General features: G+C 48.0%; 1 protein-coding gene across 2 annotated transcripts in view; it reads right to left on the bottom strand.

The window, feature by feature from the left end:
- The window catches only part of RGS9 (regulator of G protein signaling 9), a 90,272-nt gene that overhangs the window by 59,365 nt on the left and 12,522 nt on the right, over nucleotides 1-18,385 (bottom strand). For both annotated transcript variants that reach the window (XM_002827735.4, XM_009251962.4), the window contains exons 2-7: nucleotides 14,669-14,765; nucleotides 9,839-9,889; nucleotides 7,844-7,950; nucleotides 7,597-7,648; nucleotides 7,256-7,314; nucleotides 5,100-5,176 (exon numbers count right to left, since the gene is read on the bottom strand). In XM_002827735.4, the coding sequence (XP_002827781.4) occupies nucleotides 5,100-5,176; nucleotides 7,256-7,314; nucleotides 7,597-7,648; nucleotides 7,844-7,950; nucleotides 9,839-9,889; nucleotides 14,669-14,765 (443 nt within the window). The remainder of the gene's footprint in view (nucleotides 1-5,099; nucleotides 5,177-7,255; nucleotides 7,315-7,596; nucleotides 7,649-7,843; nucleotides 7,951-9,838; nucleotides 9,890-14,668; nucleotides 14,766-18,385) is intronic.

Here is an 18,385-nt window from a genome sequence, read left to right as displayed (position 1 = left end):
CCAGGAAGACTTTGTGTCTTTTGATTAGTGATGCCCCCCATTCCTGATGACCTAGACCCCTCTCCCAACCTGCCCAAGTAATTCACATATACCATAATAGTAATGAACACAGCAAGCACTGACATCACACTTAAGTACTAGCACCCTTCTAACCACTTTGACACGTATTAATTCTTTTAATCCCACTTCATCCTCCCAGTGGCCTTTTCTCACTTCAAAGTTCAGGGCACTGAAACAAAGAGGGGGTGAATGCCCCACCTGCCCACCAGGGTCACACTGCCAGCAGTTGGCAGAAGTGGCACTTGCACTTTGGAGTCTGGCCAGGGTCTAACTCCCCTGGACAGCACAGTGCTGCACTGAGATCACACTGCCGCCACTAGCCCTAAATCAAACCAACTCCACCAAATTCAACATTGGAGAGCAGCGTGCATGGGTGACCTTCCGGGTCGACATTTGACCTCCTGGCTTCTTAACTTTTCCCTGTTTGGGCAAACAACATAGTCAACGTCTGGACAGGCAGGCAACCACCTGTGGGTATTGGTGACGAGGAAGATGCTGGCTTGGGGAGTCCTCTCTCCTCCGTGCCTGTGACTTCTACTCTGGCACTGCAAAGAGTTCATGCCACGTTGGGGCTTTTTCTGAGCACACCTTATTGCTATAAAAGGCTATTTATGACCTGGCGCAGTGGTTTATGCCTGTAATCACAGCACTTTGGGAGGCTGAGTGGGCAGATCACTTGAGGTCAGGAGTTCGAGACCAGCCTGATCAACATGGTGAAACCCCATCTCTACTAAAAATATAAAAATGTTCTGGGCATGGTGGCACGCACCTGTAATCCCAGCTACTCAGGAGGCTGAGGCAGGAGAAACATTTGAACCTGGGAGGCAGAGGTTGCAGTGAGCCGAGATGGCACCACTGCACTCCAGCCTGGGCAACAAGAGCAAAACTCTATCTCAGGAAAAAAAAAAAAAAAAAGGCTGTTTATTTTCCTTTTTATCTCTCAGTCTCTCTCCCTTTCCCACTCTGGATGGGAAATTATGCAGGGCCTTCTTCCTCCAGGGGCAAAGTAACACTAATGATCCTGCCGTGGGCCCCCTTCTGTACCATTTCCACAGCGACCCGCGCTCACACTTGTTAATGCTTGTTTTCCCAGGCAACGTGGGATGACGCACATGCCCTCTGTGAGACAGAGTCGGCGGATTCATCTCCCCGTTAACGTACTGTGAAAAACATCATAACACTTAGGGAGCCAGATGGGTGAACAGCGCCATTCCATTTGGGTGTCCCATCAGCCTCCTCTGGAAATTAAATATAAACATTGTTTTCAAACTTCCCCCTGACAGCCTAACTGGATTTTCTACCATGTTAACTAGCCCCTGACCTCAGGAGCATGGGCCACATCTGGCCTGAGGCATTGAGGAGTTTCCACAATGCTGGAAAGCCTAGCAAATAGAGTCACTCTCTGATTTACCCCACGGGTCCTTTCCGGCTTTGCTCTTCTGCTTTTCTGTAACAGATGTTATTAGAGGAGAGTCATGATAAATGGAATGCAAGAGAGTTAGTAACCTAGGAATTACTTTAGTTTGTGATTTTTTTAGCAACAGCATTTGCTTAATTATTCATTCATTCATTCGTTCATTCATGTACTCATTGATCTTCCAGTATATTCCAAGCACTGGGAGTCTAGGTGAACCAAACATAGTCCCTGCCCTTGGGTAGCTTTTGAGCTAAACATCACACACACAGTCAAAGAATCAATACAGAATTGCAAATTGCATTATTTGCCAAAAGGAAACATTCAGAGTACTATCATGTAGCATCAGGGATGGCCTCTGTGGTGATTTTTAAATATGTCTACAATTCTTTGACACTCTTTCCATTGACAGATGTGTCTATGTCTCCTCCCCTTGAAGCCAGATGGGATTTTGTGATGGTTTCTATCAACATGGGATGCCAGGCATGGCACTGTAATTTCTGAGGCTGGGCCATACAAGGTGGGACAGCATTCACCCTCCTTACTGGAATATGTGGTCTTGAAGTCCCCAAACACCTGTAAGCAATCTAACAACCCTCCCTGATGCCTCCATGCTGTGAGGAAGCTCAAGCTAGACCACACAAGAGGCTACAAGAAGAGAGTAGGAAATGCCAGCCAGCCCCCAGTTGCTCCAGACCCCCAGCTCCAGCCATCTGACAGCAACCACTCAAGAGACTCTGAGTCAGAATTGATCGGCCAAGACCTTCCCAAATCCCTAACCTATAGAAATCAGGACACATAATAAATAATTATTGTTGTTTTGAGCCACTAAATTTAGGATGATCTGAATGCAGTAACAGCTAATCAGAAAAACCTCTTTGAGGAAGTGACATTGGAAGTGAATGTTCTCCCTAATAGCTAGAGAAGATGGATTGAGGTGATCTTATCTGTGTTTCAAACATGGGGGCAAATTGGGAGCAGAGAGGCCAGTTGGGAGGTTGTTGCCATGGTTCAGGTGACAGTAAGTTTGGTTCAACCAGGGTAAGGGCAGTAGAGGTACTGATATGGGTGATACTGGAGGAAGAGGTTTGGAGAGTGAGGGAAAGACATATTTGAATATGGACAAGGTAAGTTTGAGGTTTGACAGCAACGTGAGATCTTGAGTAGGTGGCTGGGTGCTGAGTGTGGAATTTGGAAGATAGGACTCAGCATAACCAAATGACTACTTTATGGGCCAACCTACATGGTCAACCTCGTTTTGTGCTGAGACCCTAAATCTGAAATCAGAGGCAGCCTTTAAGCCATAAAATAAGTGGGAAAAAGCCATCTCAAATGGAGCAAGCCTTTTAGGAATCGCTCATTCCAAGGCACCTGGAAGAATGAAAGAGGGGAATGTCCCAGGATCTGGGCAGCACAGAGTTATATCGCAGCTGAGGCCAAGGCCTTGGTGGTGGACCTGCAGGGATCACTGAGAACAGCTCCGAGCTTCAAGAGCACTCAGAGCTCCCAGGAAAGCAGATGTCAGGGTTCATAGTCCTGTGGGTTGCTGGGATAGTCCTGCCTGCTCAGAGCAGACAGGAGAAGGAAGGGATGCAGGGGCTGACAGAGAGGGGCACATCTTACCCATCTCTGTGTCCCTGGAGCCCAGCCCAGTGCTGGAACCCATCAGAAACTCAAAACTGGTGCAACAAATAGAATTAAGTAATATCAGCCCAAGATCTACCATTATCTCACCAAGTGACCTCAGCTAAGTAATTTTCACCTCCCTAAGCCTCAGTATCCCCATTTGTAGAAATGAAAGGTGACAATAATTACTATGCTAAGTATTTCCCCACACCAACATAAAGTGAGACAGTACCCAAGAACTCACCAAATGAAGCCTTATGGACAAATATAAGTGATTAAAGATAACCCATGTTGTGTCACCTTAAATGTGCCCAGGTAGAAACATGTTTGTGGCTAACGAGCAGTGGCGGCTCTCTCACTGATGTTCTACCTGATTCTAAACCCTAAGAACATATTTTCCCCCCACGGAGGGCAATAAAGCTGTTCCGCCATAAGAATCTATTTTTCCCAGACCAGCTCTCCCGTAAACAGTGTTCATCACTACTCCGATACCTAGGCTGCTGGGTGAGAATCAGGTCTTCCCCATCCAGCCCAGCTGAGCACCAGCAAGTCTAGACCTTCCTAGATCCGAGACTGTCACAGTGAGTGAGGCTGGACTGGGGGGATCATTGGTTTTGGTAATCACTGGTGCGGGTCACCAGATGTTCCCAGCTGCCCCTCTTCTCAGGCACCTAGTAGGATTCTATGTCCCCACCCACCAACCTTTGACATTGACCTGCTTTGCCTAGTGACTCATGAGCAGGATGACACGGCTGCTCTGATACACACAGGAAATCCCTGTCCCTGCTAAGCAACGCACAAAGCCAGATGGTGCTGCTTCTTCTGCATATGGGTCCTGAAGGTGGGGAAAGCATGTCAGAGCCCCAGATGCCCCACGGTGGATGAGGAGCACCCGCAAGAAATGGACCTTGTAGTTTCCAGCCCCTGAGAGTTGGGGGCTGTTTGTTATGATAGCCTAACCTTGTCCTGACGACACCTTCTCCCTACCACTCACTGTCCCCAATATCTGCATCTGGCTCTCGTTAAGGCAGAGCCCTGGAGGGGACTTCCAGTTCCAGTTCTGATATGGCAACAGGCAAATGCAAGTGAGCGAGGCGTGGTTCTAACACGAGAATCTGATCACTGTGTATCCCTTCCCTGCTTAAACATCATTCTATGGCTTCCTGTGGCCCTCAGCACAAAGCCCTCTCATGATCCGCTCTTGCTAACATCTCTAGTTCACATCTTCCTAACTTCTGCCAGTTCCACACTTTGCACTCTCAGATGCAGCTGCAAGGAACTGCTTGCAGTGGGCACACTCCTACCTCCAGCCTCTGGTTCTGCCTGCTGAGAGCCCCTTCCTCTCACCACACCTCTCCTCTTCCTCCACAACTGCCATCCTTCACCTGGACCCCTCCTATGCATTCCCCAGGTTCAATGCCATTTCTACAATTCCTTCTGAAAACCCCAGCCAGGTGGCCCTCATCTCACAGCAGCACCATAGCCTATTCTTTCATCTGCCTGACCTATGAGACTGTGTCTTTTTATTCTCCCTGCGCAGCCCAGTATTAGGCACATAAATGCTCAAAAACAAGTTTATTTTAATAAAAGGAAAGAGTCCAGGCGCAGTGGTTCACGCCTATAATCCCAGCACTTTGGGAGACTGAGGCAGGCCGATCACGAGGTCAGGAGTTTGAGACCAGCCTGGCCAACATGGTGAAACCCCGTCTCTACTAAAAATACAAATAATAATAATAATAAATAAAAATTAGCCAGGCATGGTGCTGGGCGCCTGTAATCTCAGCTACTTGGGAGGGAAGGCAGGAGAATCACTTGAACCCAGGAGGCGGAGGTTGCAGTGAGCCGAGATCACACCACTGCACTCCAGGCAGGGCGATAGAGCAAGACTCTGTCTCAAAAAAAATAATAAAAATAAAAAATAAAATAAATAAAAAGAAACAAAGAAGGAAGAGAGGGAGGAAAGACACCAAGAGGACAAGCACGGTCTCCTTTCACTCACCTGTACTGCTCTTTGGCCTGCATAATGACAAAGTCCCACTTATAGTTCATTTTTTGGTTCAAGAAATTGTAATTTTCCTAGAGAAGAAAAACAAAATGAGAACAGTAAGCCCCAAGACATATGCCATGTGCCGCAGGGCAACAAACTCTAAGTCAACAAGGGCACACCCCTGGCTCATGGCAACCAGGGACCCAGCCCGATGGTGTCTGAGCTGGTTTTACCATGGTGTTCACTCAAGGAGCAGCTGAATTCTCAAAACACTTTCACAAGAAGCCTCAGTTTTATTGATTTTCTTTGCTTTTGTAAAAATAAATGTATCCCGGCCAGGCGTGGTGGCTCACGCCTATAATCCCAGCACTTTGGGAGGCCAAAGCAGGCAGATCACAAGGTCAGGAAATCAAGACCATCGTGGCTAACATGGTGAAACCCCGTCTCTACTAAAAAAAACACAAAAAATTAGCCAGGCGTGGTGGCGGGTGCCTGTAGTCCCAGCAACTCGGGAGGCTGAGGCAGGAGAATGGCGTGAACCCAGGAGGCAGAACTTGCAGTGAGCCAAGATCATGCTACTGCACTCCAGCCTGGGCGACAGAGTGAAACTCTGTCTTAAATAAATAAATAAATAAATATATAAATAAATAAATGTATCCCGAATCTGATTAGGAATAGAGCATCAGAGATTAAAAAGAATTTAAACATCAATTTTTTTTTTTTTTCTGAGACAGGGTCTCACTCTTTTGCCCAGGCTGGAATGCAGTGGCACAATCATAGCTCACTGCAGCCTCAAACTCCTGGCCTCAAGCCATTCTCCTGCCTCAGTAGCTAGGACTACCTGTGCACGCCATCACACCTGGCTAATTTTTTAATCTTTTGTAGAGATAGAGTCTCGCTATGTTGCCAGGCTGGTCTTGAACTTCTGGCCTCAAGTGATCCTCCCATCTTGGCCTCCCAAAATGCTGGAATTACAGGTGTGAGCCACCGCACCCAACCTGGAAACTCACTATTCAACAACAGAGCATTACAAATTCACAAAGATAAACTCTAAGATAAACCAAAGATAAACTGGCCTTTCTGAAAACATATTTGTAAGAATAAAAACACATGGCCTAGCATCGTGGCTCATGCCTGTAATCCCAGCACTTCGGGAGGCTGAGGTGGGTGGAACACTTGAGCCCAGGAGTCTGAGACTAGCCTGGGCTCCCTGTCTCTACAAAAAATACAAAAATTAGCCAGGTATGGTGGCATGCCCATGTAGTCCCAGCTGCTTGGGAGGCTGAGGCTTCAGCCCAGGAGACAGAAGTTGCAGTGAGCCGAGACTGCACCACTACACTCCAGCCTGGGTGATGGAGCAAGATGTTGTCTCAAAAAAATAAATAAATGAATGAAAATAAAAACACAGCAAGATTTTAACCCTCCACCCAGAAATTTTAGCCTTTTGAGGGCTAGCATGTGTTCTTTGGGAAATTGGACTCACCCAGCCTAAAACAAAATTCTATACAGTCCTATTGTTTTCCCATCATAAATTGAAGTTCGGGCCAGGCATGATGGCTCATACCTGTAATCCCAGCACTTTGAGAGGCCGAGGCAGGCAGATCACTTGAGGTCAGAAGTTCGAGACTAGCCTGGCCAACATGGTGAAACCTCATCTCTATTAAAAATACAAAAATTAGCCAGGCGTGGTGGCACACGCCTGTAATCCCAGCTACTCGGGAGGCTAAGGCAGGAGAATCACTTGAACCTGGGAGGTGGAGGTTGCAGTGAGCTGAGATCATGCCACTGTACTTCAGCCCGGGCAACAGAGCAAGATCTTGTTTCAAAAAAAAAAAAAATTCAAGTTCAAATCTGTTAACCAAGCATTGTCCAAGGGTACATATTAATTATGTCACATTGTTTGGGGATGGCAAAAGGAAGCGAGTAGCCACCGTATGCCCAGTAGCCACTGAGGCAAGGGCTTAAATTACAGCAAGAGAAACTGAAGTTAGACATGGGAAAGAATTTACTTCAGCTAGTGCTTCTAATTAGTAAATGGATGGATAGCTGGCTGGATGGATGGATCATGAGGGCGCACATGAATGCAGTGATGTGGGAATGAGGAAAGTACAGCTCAAAACTATCTTCCACTCAATTATAATAACCTCTACTTAAAAGCACCTCCATACCTTTTCATATTCTTCCAAAATCCCTTTCTTCTTGATATTTCGCTTGGCCAGATAGATGGCTGGAAAAGAAAGCAATGACATTTACCATCATCAACTTTCAAAACCCCATCTGCAGCCTCCCTAAGCCTGAGGCTGCTGTGCTCCGAGTTGGGGAGAGAACGCTCAGCACACCCAGTCCCTTGCCCCTGGGGACACTCCCAGTGCAGATGTGGACTAACAGAAAGGTCGTGATGACAGCAAGACAAATGTCTGACAGCAAGACAAATGTCACCAAAATGCAGCAAGTAAATAAGCAGCATGTTAAGCACTACCAAAGGCATAGTTGGGGCTGAAGTATTTACCGTAATCAGTATCTTCAGCTGGCCACTGCTGGGTGGGCCAGAAATACGGTGTCTGCAAAAGAAACCAGGGAAACCACGCTTTAAAACTGGATTGTGACTCAATGGACCCCAACCCTGTGACTAAAGAAATCGAACCACCTTAGCCCCCTCCACCGTTTCTGAAGTCCTGATCTGTGAAACTATGAACCCGACCTTTTCAAATGAGATCAACCCCATATGAACAGCCAAGGTCAAGGCCAAGACTCACCTGAAATCGGTAGAGGCTGCCATCAGGCTTGAGAATGAGATTCTTGGGGTCTTGCAGAGGGTAAATGTAGCCATACCTGACAATAAAGTTGCCCAAGTTCTGTGCCTCTGGGAAAAGCAGTTCAGACATGGATGTTAAGAGCAGGGCTGAGACAGGAGCTCATTGCCGGCCCCCACGGCACCCCAAACTCCAGGAAAGGTGCCCCCTCCTAACAGCACTGCATCTCATGAGCAGTGAGGACACTGGTTCCTGAACCTGGCTGTGGACAAGCATCAGCTGGGTTGCACACTAAAAGGAGGACCTCCCAGGTCTTATCCCCAGGAATGACAACTCAATAAGTCTAGATGGGAACTAGGAAATCTGGATGTTAACAGAAACCACACATGGTCTGCTGCAGCGGGTGATGGTTAAGGAAGGCCTAGAGAAGCCTCTATAGGCCCTTTGGGTCTGGGAAAGGTCACAGGACTGGGAAGAAAATGACTCTGTTGGACCAACAGACACTTTGTCACTCAAAGAATGAGCAAGGAGCATCATGTTTATTGCCAACTTCTATCCCAAGCTCACCTCTGCCTGCATCTCAGATCCAGACCCTTCCTCTCCTTCCCACTTCACTTTAAATCCCACCCTGCTCCAGTTTATTTGGAAGCACAGCCTTGTTTATCAATTATATCAATTAAAGGACAAACTTCCTTGGTTCTTTCTCCAAAGCATCAATGAAAGCAGATATCCTTCCATCCTCTGGAGAGGATTCCATCCCTTCATTCCTGCAGGACCCCCCAGCCCAAGGACCCAACCCATCTCCCCATCCCATAGCTCAGCCTCCAAGGTGTGGGAAGACTTCCTCCCCAGCCCTCCCTCTCCAGGTCTCGCTCCCTCCATCAAAGACCATGTCCTAAAGTTGTATGCTTCATTGTACCAACAGCCTATTTTCTAGTGTGAAATCTACTCTCCAGTTTCTTTCTGCTCCAATCCATCTTCTAAATTGCTGCCTTTCACTCGTGTCCGTGTGAAGAGACCACCAAACAGGCTTTGTGTGAGCAGCAAGGCTGTTTATTTCATCTGGGTGCAGGTGGGCTGAGTCTGAAAAGAGAGTCAGCGAAAGGAGATAGGGATGGGGCCGTTTTATAAGATTTGGGTAGGTAAAGGAAAAGGGGGGTTGTTCTTTGGCGGGCAGGAGTGGGGGCGGGTCACAAGGTGCTCAGTGGGGGAGCTTTTTGAGCCAGGATGAGCCAGGAGAAGGAATTTCACAAGGTAATGCCATCAGTTAAGGCAAGGACTGGCCATTTTCACTTCTTTTGTGGTGGAATGTCATCAGTTAAGGCAGGAACAGGCCATTTAAATATCACTTCTTTTGTGATTCTTCAGTTCACTTCAGGCCATCTGGATGTATACGTAAAGGCCACAGGGAATATGATGGCTTAGCTTGGGCTCAGAGGCCTGACACTGCCAGGCACCCTAGCTGAAATACGATTATCATGCACATTGCCATGCTCAAAAATTGCCTGTGGCTTCCTATTGCCTGTCTCCCAGATCTCCAGGTGCTCTTCCATCCCTCTGCCACCCTCCATAGCCATCTGGAGCCATGACTGTCAATCTCCCTTGTCACTCCTCCACTTTCCGCTCATTCCATTTCTAAACCATTGCTCTTGCTAGTGTCCCCTTATAGGAAGACCCTCAGAGCTCCTCTTCACCAATTCACAAGCATCACTTCTTTCAAGACCAGCTATACACAGCACCCCCTCCAGGACTTTCTTGACTGAGTCCTCCCCACTTATCCCTGTTATTTATGCTCTAAATATTTTGTACAAAATAACTCTTTTGTCCCCAAATCATCCTGCCTTTGCTTTTGCTTCTGGTAGTTTTACACACGAAGGTCATGTCTCTCCAATTAAATTGTAAATTTCTTAGAAACACAGGCTAAGTCTCTATTTAGTTTCTCCCATGGTGCTGTACACACAGCTGTCCTGGATAACTGAGCGCCAGATGAGCTCTCACCCAGACTGGAGATCCAAAGCCGCTGGACGATCCATTGCAGAACATCACTTCCTGCAAAACAGAGACATTTGCGGTTATTGTCATAGCCTCCTGACACATCCCCACTCCTCCACGCTGTTGCCTGACTGGTCTCCTTCCTGTTCAGCTGCGATTTCATTCCTCTTCGCTCAGAACCTTCGGAAACCCCCACCTCATCATGCTCAGTCCCAGCTCTGCAGCCTGTAATTCAACACTATCCATGATCTGACTCCAGCAGATGTGCAACTTAACACGGCATGCCCCCCCAGCCCACACATACATACACACGCTCTTCGTCTTTACATGTCTTGTTGTATTGATCTTTTATCTGACAATAACTTGTACATGGATTGTTATTCCCTAACTGGATAGTAAATAGGCTAAGTCTACACACACACACACACACACACACACACACACACAACAGACCTGAGGCAAGCTGTTTGCAGGGCTCTGGACCAAGCTAGGACTTATGGGAGTAAAACAGAGCCAGGGATGAGAAGAGGACAGGCCGAGGGCTGGGGCGGGCTCTCCGACTCCCCAAGTTCCCAGGCAGAACTCCGAGGAGTCAGAAAATTCTAAACTTGAACCTGGCCTTCCATGACATTGTGAAGGTACTTTTGTCAGGGTAGGAAGATGGGACCTATCCTAGTTGATTTATAACCTTAGATGATGGAATGAAGGCTCCATGTGTACTCTCGCCCCAGGCCCTGCAAATCTTAGGGGCTGGCTTGGGAACAACACACAAAAAAACATGAAAAACAGCAGGTGACGCAGGCTTGGAGGCCAGGAAAGAATGTGCACCCGTGCACCCGTCCCACCCACCCGCTCCCCTCAAGGATTCAGATTTATCTAAGGGTCAAGGCAAGCCAAGTTCCACCAACAAGCCCAGAGCTGCCGTACGACCCCACAGAAGCTCTGAGCCCCTTCCCTCAGCCTGGGACCTCTCGCCTCACAAGCAGAAGGTACACCTTGTAGGCACAAGGTAATAGCATCTCAGAAGATAGACAAGGTGCCCTGGAACGAAGCACCCCATCACAGATGCCATCGTGCAGATGCCAATGGTCACATTTTCCAGCAATCTTAGCCTGCTTTCCAAAGGCCCAGCTGGAAGCCTGTCTGCATGGGAACAGGCCCACGTAACACACCAAAGAGGGCCAGGATTGAGACCCCACTGCCTGTGTTCTTATGTCTGGATAATTGCCAATGATACTTCCCTCCTCGGAGGCGGTGCAGGGACATTTCTTCTTATGACCCACATACACACTCTCTGGGCATAATTGCCTGCCTACAACCATGACTGGGTGTAGACAACCTGTAATTCTTCGCTTCATGCCCACACCCTAGGACACAAATGTCCAGCCATGATCTTTGTCAGTGTCCACGTGCACACCGTCGTGGCTTTCCATGATTCTCCTTCTGTTGCTTTTAGCATCATTCACTCCTGGTTTGCTGTTCAAAGGCAAAATCCTTCATCTAAACTCTTACTGAAAATCCTAGGACTGGGTGTTTAGACTTTCCACACCAAGTCTCTCTCTTTAAATGCTACACAGTGGTGCACGGGCAGAGTGACAGACCCAGGCAGATATCAGACTGATTAGCTCTCTCCACCGAGGAGCCAAGGGCTTTCTCATCCACTTGACTGCCTCCCGAAATAGATCAAATGAGATTATGGTGCCACCAGCATCTGTACCACGCAGTCTATGCTGACAGCATGGCAGGCTGCTCAGGCTTCCGCATCAGCCACCTTTGTCCCGAGGAAGCCCTGAGACACCTGCCATCCAGGAAGTTAAATAATTTTTTTTTTTTTTTATCAGTGCTGTTGTTGCAGGACCAGGGCTTCTCCCTGTGTTGTTTCTACAGCAGCTGGAATTCACCTGTGCAGGAGGAACAAGGAAAAACATGGCAGGATGGGCGACCTCGCCCAAATCCAGGAACCAATTGTGCCCCGTGTGCAAGGAAGGAAAGCAGCTGGTGCACACTGACAGTAGATAAGAATATGGACTCTGGGCTGGGGGCGGTGGCTCATGCCTGTAATCCCAGCACTTTGGGAGGCTGAGGCGGGTGGATCACCAGGTCAGGAGTTCAAGATCAGCCTGACCAACATAGTGAAACCTCATCTCTACTAAAAATACAAAAATTAATTGGATGTGGTGGTGGGTGCCTGTAATCCTAGCTACTCCGGAGCTGAAGCATGAGAATCACTTGAACCCAGGAGGCAGAAGCTGCAATGAGCCAAGATAGCACCACTGCACTCCAGCCTGAGCAACAGAGCAAGACCTTGTCTCAAAAAAAAAAAAAAAGTAAAATAAAATATATATATATATGGACTCTGGAGTCACATTGCTGTGCTGAAATTCAAGCTCACTCATGAAATGAGCTTAAGGACATGAATGCAAGTTGCTGAAACTCTTTGGTCTCCATAGCCCCATGTGCAAAAAGTGGGCAGTCATATCTACCCTTAACTTTATTGTGAGTGTTAACAGACAACGCGTGGGAAAGCACTAGCTACCACGACCATCCAGCACCCGCTGCACATTCAGCACCTGCACAGCACTCTCTCACTTCCTTCCTGCACTCGTTCCCTTAGGGAGGGATTGCTATTCTTGCATTAAAATTGAGAAAACTGGCCAGCTGTGGAGTCTCAAGCTGGTAATCCCAGCACTTTGGAAAACCGAGGCAGGAGGATCACTCGAGCCCAGGAGGTCAAGGCTGCAGTGAGCCGTAATTGCATTACTGCACTCTAGCCTGGGAGACAGCATAAGACCCTGTCTCCAAACAAACAAAACAAAACAAACAAACAAAAACAATGGAGAAAGTAAACTGAGACCAGGGCTACAGCTAGAAAAGACACCTGAAGGATTTAATCCTGCACTCTCCACACAATGACAGACGAGAAGTGACTCATGCATTCAATAAACTTTTACTAACCATCTGTTACAAACACAGCTCTGCTAAGCATTGGGGTTACCCAGATGAGCATGACAAGATACTTTCCCTTGAAGGGCCCCAGTCCAGTAGAGAATTCAGGCCAAAATTAATGACAATCAAAGGCAGGGAGGGGGACGGGGTCAGGGATGCCTTCAGGAAGAATTGCCCCAGCTGCATCTGAGGTGATGGGGGACACAAAGGCACCCTGAAAAGTCTACCCCCGTTTCCATTCTTTGGGTGCCCAGAGCTACTCTGGTTCTTGGCCTTTCCAAAGTCTGGCTTGTCAGTGTTTCCTTTTCCTCCATGAGCTGCTCTATAGCATTTCAATTAATTCCCCTTTTGCTCCAACAAAAGAGTGGGTCTTCTGTTGCTTGCATGCAAGGAAACCTGAGTGACACATTGCTGGTGGGGGCATCCTTTCTTCTAAGCAGTCAGAAAGGGAAAGGGGAAGCTGTGAGCCAGCTTGTCTCTGCAAAGACTAGCGCACCTTGAGTGAAAAATAAATAGTCAGGTCAGGGGTGGCATAGAGAGGGAGGCCTCATGTTGAGCACAACAGTGGTGAGGCCCGGGCTTGGGCTATGAGAAGCTGTCTGCTTCTGCAGGCAATACGCCTAAGTATGAAACATTGTCTTTACTGCAAAATCAACATCAGAAAACAGGTAACACATTAACCAAAATGCTCTCTTAATATTGGCGTCCAGCTCCTCTTGCCAATATCCCCAAATGATGCTCTGCAGGCACCTCATCCCCCCACACACACAGAGAGGAGACAGTGGCACCACCCCTAAAGGGCAGTTGAGAAGGGCCTGAAATGAATTAGAAGGTAGAAGAAGGTGGAGCAAAACAAAGGCCAACTTTTTTCTGCTAAATAGTATTTTTTTTTCTCTGCTACTTGGTTTCATTAAAACAAAGCAAACAAAACAACAAAACAAAAAATGACAGTGAAGGTTTCTAAATGAACTTCTGGGAGGAATGGCTTCAAGAAATGACCTGTTGAGTCCTTTTCTCCCTCCTGACCCCTTCCTCAGAGGAAGACTTTAGTCCAGGAGTCAGCAAATGTACTCTGTAGAGCGCTAGATAGTAAATAAACATTTCAGCTTTGTGGGAGTCTTGTTCTGTCACCCAGGTTGGAGTGCAGTAGTACGATCTTGGCTCACTGCAACCTCCACCTCCTGGGTTCAAGCCATTCTCATGCCTCAGCCTCCCGAGTAGCTGGGATTACAGGCATGCACCACCATGCCTGGCTAATTTTTGTATTTTTAGTAGAGACAGGGTTTCGCCATGTTGGTCAGGCCAGTCTTGAACTCCTGACCTCAGGTGATCCACCTGCCTCGGCCTCCCAAAGTGCTGGGATTATAGGTGTGAGCCACTGTGCCTGGTCACAACTATACATTTTAACTCTGCCATTGTAGTGTAAGAGCAGCCATAGACAATACATAAATGAGTGAACATGGATATGTTCCAATAAAACTTTATTTAGAAATAAAATTTTGTTTTGTTTTGTTTTTTTGAGACGGAGTCTCACTCTGTCACCCAGGCTGGAGTGCAGTGGCGCAGTCTCTGCTCACTGCAAGCTCCGCCTCCCAGGTTCACGCCATTCTCCTGCCTCAGCCTCCCGAGTAGCTGGGACTACAGGCACCTGCCACCACGCCCAGCTAATTTTTTGTATTTTAATAGAGACGAGGTTTCACCGTGTTAGCCAGGATGGTCGCGATCTCCTGACCTTGTGATCCACCCGCCTCAGCCTCCCAAAGTGCTGGGATTACAGGCGTGAGCCACTGCACCTGGCCAAAAATAAAGTTTTTTACAAACACAGGAGGTGGGCCGTATTGGGCCTGTGGCGTCTATTCCAGGCCAAGACTAAAGTGCAAGCTACATCACCTGTCATGGCATGAGGAACGCTGGTGACCAGGACCCTCTGGTTCTGCATTCGGACCCCTGTCTCCGGGTTCTGCATGTCCTTCACGAGCACTTCAATCTGCAAGACAGAACAGGAAAAAGCCGACTGACGAGAACAATTTTGAAAGTTGTGCAGGGCCATTTCCACTGCACTGAGAGGGACCTCAAAATGCAAAGGTGGACACAGGGGTTCCCCATCTGGTACAGGAGCCAGGTGGGCACTGAGTGACTCTAATGCAGCCAGGACTAAGATGTGCTCCACAGACACAGATCCCATCCCTGCGTGTGAAGACTCGCAGATTCATCCTGACTGAGATATTCTGGGGTGGCTTTTAAGGAAAGATGGAGCTTAACGAGAAAGGATTTTGCTGAACAGAAAGTGAGAGAACACCGTGGGCAAAGACATGGAAGGATGACAGCTCCCGGGGTTAGTGGAACAGAAAACAGCAGGAATTGCAGCTGGAAAAGCCAGTGGAGGCCAGATCACATGGACCTCAAAGCCACCCCTGCAGTGTGGATTTTGTTCCAGTGACTGTTCCTCGAGAGCATTTTGGAAATTTGGCCCATGACAGAGAGAAGAACACTGAAGTGTGAAGAAGTTTGCAGAGGTAGAAAAAAGTGCAGTGACCTATTCAAAGCTATTGCATACAGCCCAGGTGAGAAACGACAGTGACCAGACACAGTGGCTCACATCTGTAATCCCAAGATCTGGGAGGCAGAGGCAGGAGGATCGCTTGAGCCCAGGAGTTTCTGACCTGCCTGGGCAACATAGCGAGACCCTGCCTCTACGAAAAACTTAAAAATTATCTGGGCATGGTGGCACATGCCTGTAGTTCCCAGCTACTTGGGAGGCTGAGGCAGGAGGATCACTTGAGCCCAGGAGTTCCAGGCTACAGTGAGCTATGATCGCACCACTGCACTCAGCCTGGGTGACAGAGCGAGACCCTGTCTCTTTTAAAACAAGAAAAGAAGTGACAGCGCTTCAACCCTTAACACTCCCACTCTTCATATTCTCAGCAGAGCAGCCAGATGGGCTTTCCATTATTTTAGAATATGTCACTCTTATGCGTGGCTCTTCCACTGCAAGGGCCACTTGACTCCGAGTAAATGATAAAGTTCCCCTACTGGTCTACATGTTCGGGACCTCATTCCTCTCTGACTTCTTTCCTACCACTCCCCACCAGCTCCCTCTGATCCAGCCACACTGGCCACCTTCCTTCCCCCAGCCATACCAACGACACTCCCAGCCAGCCTTGGGCAGGTCCCATGCTCTGGCTGTTCCCTCTACCTGGGCCAGTCTTCGCAAGAGACCAACTTGACTCCCTCCTCACCTCCTTCCCCTTCTGACGGTCTCAGGAGGCCCACCCTGACCATTCCTAAAGCTGCAACCCTGAACTCCACCCTTGGCACTCCTGACGCCCTGCTCCTTTTCTTGAGAGCATGCGTGTTCTTCAAACATACAAAATAATTGACCTAGTTAACACATTGTTGATGGTGCATCTCCCCTAGCTCCTGGAAAGTAAGCTCTTCCTGGGGGTCTTTGTCTGTTGTTGTTTGCTGCTGGATGTCAAGTGTCAGGAAGCATGCCTGGCACATAGGTAGTACCCAGCAAGCAGGTGATGTGTGAATTAATAAATAAATGAAACTGTGGCCGGGAAGATGGTAAGGAGGTATGACTTTCAGAGCCCTAGAAGAGCAAAAATAAACTGCATTTGCAAGTGATTGAATGGTTCACTAAGGGTGACACAGAATAATGCCAAGGTTTATAACATACGACCAGAGTTACCAGCTACCAAACTAAAAAGTGCAAAAGAAGAAGCCACTTCTGGAAGCAAAGGTATCTGCCTTGGAAGGTCGACTGTAAGGGGCTGCTGAGATTCCCACAATGTCTGGGAGGTGATTGGAAATGACTGCCCCAGGTTCAGAAGAGACAGGGTCAGAGATATGAATTAGAGCCATGAATGTCAGGGAGAGTTGAAGCTAAAGAGAATCAACAAACTGTCCAAGGAAGCCTGAACTGGGGGAAGGCAGCCGCAAGGACAGCCCTGACTACCTTTAGAGTTGTTTTTTTATTTTTATTATTAAAAATTATTTCCCACTTGAAAAAATCAAATGGAAATAATATCAGCTGAAGGAATTTTTTGTTTGTTTGTTTGTTTTTTGAGACAGGTCTCCGTCTGTCGCCTAGGCTGGAATGCAGTGGCACGATCTTGGCTCACCGCAACCGCCACTTCCTGGGCTTAAGCAATTGTCCTGCCTCAGCCTCCCGAGTGGCTGGGATTACAGACACACGGCACCACGCCCGGTCAACTTTTGTATTTTTAGTAGAGACGGGGTTTTGCCATGTTGGCGAGGCTGGTCTCGAACTCCTGACCTCAAGTGAGCCACCTGCCTCAGCCTCCCAAAGTGCTGGCATTACAGGCGTGAGCCACCACACCCGGTGTGAAGGATTTTTTTTTTTAAACAAAGTAGATGTTTGACACTAGTCAACAAAGATGACTAGAGAAAACCCAGGTGTTTCTCTTGTTATTGGGTGTTTGCTACTGACCTTGACAAAGCTTCATGTGCAGAGGTTTCAAACTTCATGTTCCCCTAGAAAAGCCCTCACTAATGGGAAAGCTGTCTACTCCCCCTGCCCCAGATGTGCTTGCCAATGGTCAGTTGGTCATTCAACATCCAGGCACAGTCACGGTCAACTCTGGGAAACCAGAAAGAAGAAGCTGTGGTCCTTGAGCCCAAAGATCTCACTGACCAGTGCAAGGGTATTCTAGGACAATGCAGAATGCGCAATGGCAAGGGTGAGTCTATGGTGTCATGTGAACACAGCAGTGCCTAGAGCTGGGCAGGAGGGAAGGACTCCTCCTAGGTTGATTTTTTTTTTTTTTTCTTTTTTAGACTGAGTCTCGCTCAGTTGCTCAGGCTGGAGTGCAGTGGTGTGATCTCGGCCCACTGCAATCTCCGCCTCCCGAGTTCAAGCGATTCTCTTGCCTCAGCCTCCCGAGTAGCTGGGATTACAGGCGCCTGCCACCACGCCCAGCTAATTTTTGTATTTTTAGTAGAAACAGGGTTTTACCATGTTGGCCCGGCGGGTCTCAAACTCCTGACCTCAAATGATCCACCCGCTTTGACCTCCCAAAGTGCTGGGATTACAGGCATGAGCCACTGCACCCGGCCTCCCAGGTTGAATTTTACAAAGATTAGCAAGGAGTAGGAAGCAGAAAGAGAAAAGGAGCATGGGTGAGGGTGTTCCAGGCAGAAGGGCCACAGGAGCAGAAGCACAGAACATGAACCACCAGCAGGAAACAAAGCCCTTTCCTGCCTTCCCCTGGCCCAGGGCTTTCTCCTAAGGTCTGGGCTGCTGCGTGCAGCTGGACATCCACGTGGATGGCTGCTCTCACACCCAGTCTGTCCACATTCCCGCCATTACCCAAAGTAAAACATCTCATCCATTTACCTGCTTCCCCTCTGTTTAGCCACCTTGCTTACACCATCATTAGTCTCCTGGCATTGAATTAAACAACATCTCCCAACACTGTCTAGCTCATTACAATTTACAAAATCCTTTTATGATCTGAAGGTGCTTGCTTGCAATCCAAAGAAAAAGCACTCAGTCTCTGTGGGATTTCCTTTCTCTATTAACTGTAGGATCTTGGGCAACTCACTTAACCTCTCTGAATCTCCTTTCTCTCCATAAAATGG

The sequence above is a fragment of the Pongo abelii genome, chromosome 19, assembly GCF_028885655.2.
Source record: "Pongo abelii isolate AG06213 chromosome 19, NHGRI_mPonAbe1-v2.0_pri, whole genome shotgun sequence".
Taxonomy (NCBI): Eukaryota; Metazoa; Chordata; class Mammalia; order Primates; family Hominidae; genus Pongo; species Pongo abelii.
The sequence above is the reverse complement of the archived record's forward strand: the minus strand, read 5'-3'. Positions and strand labels throughout refer to the sequence as shown.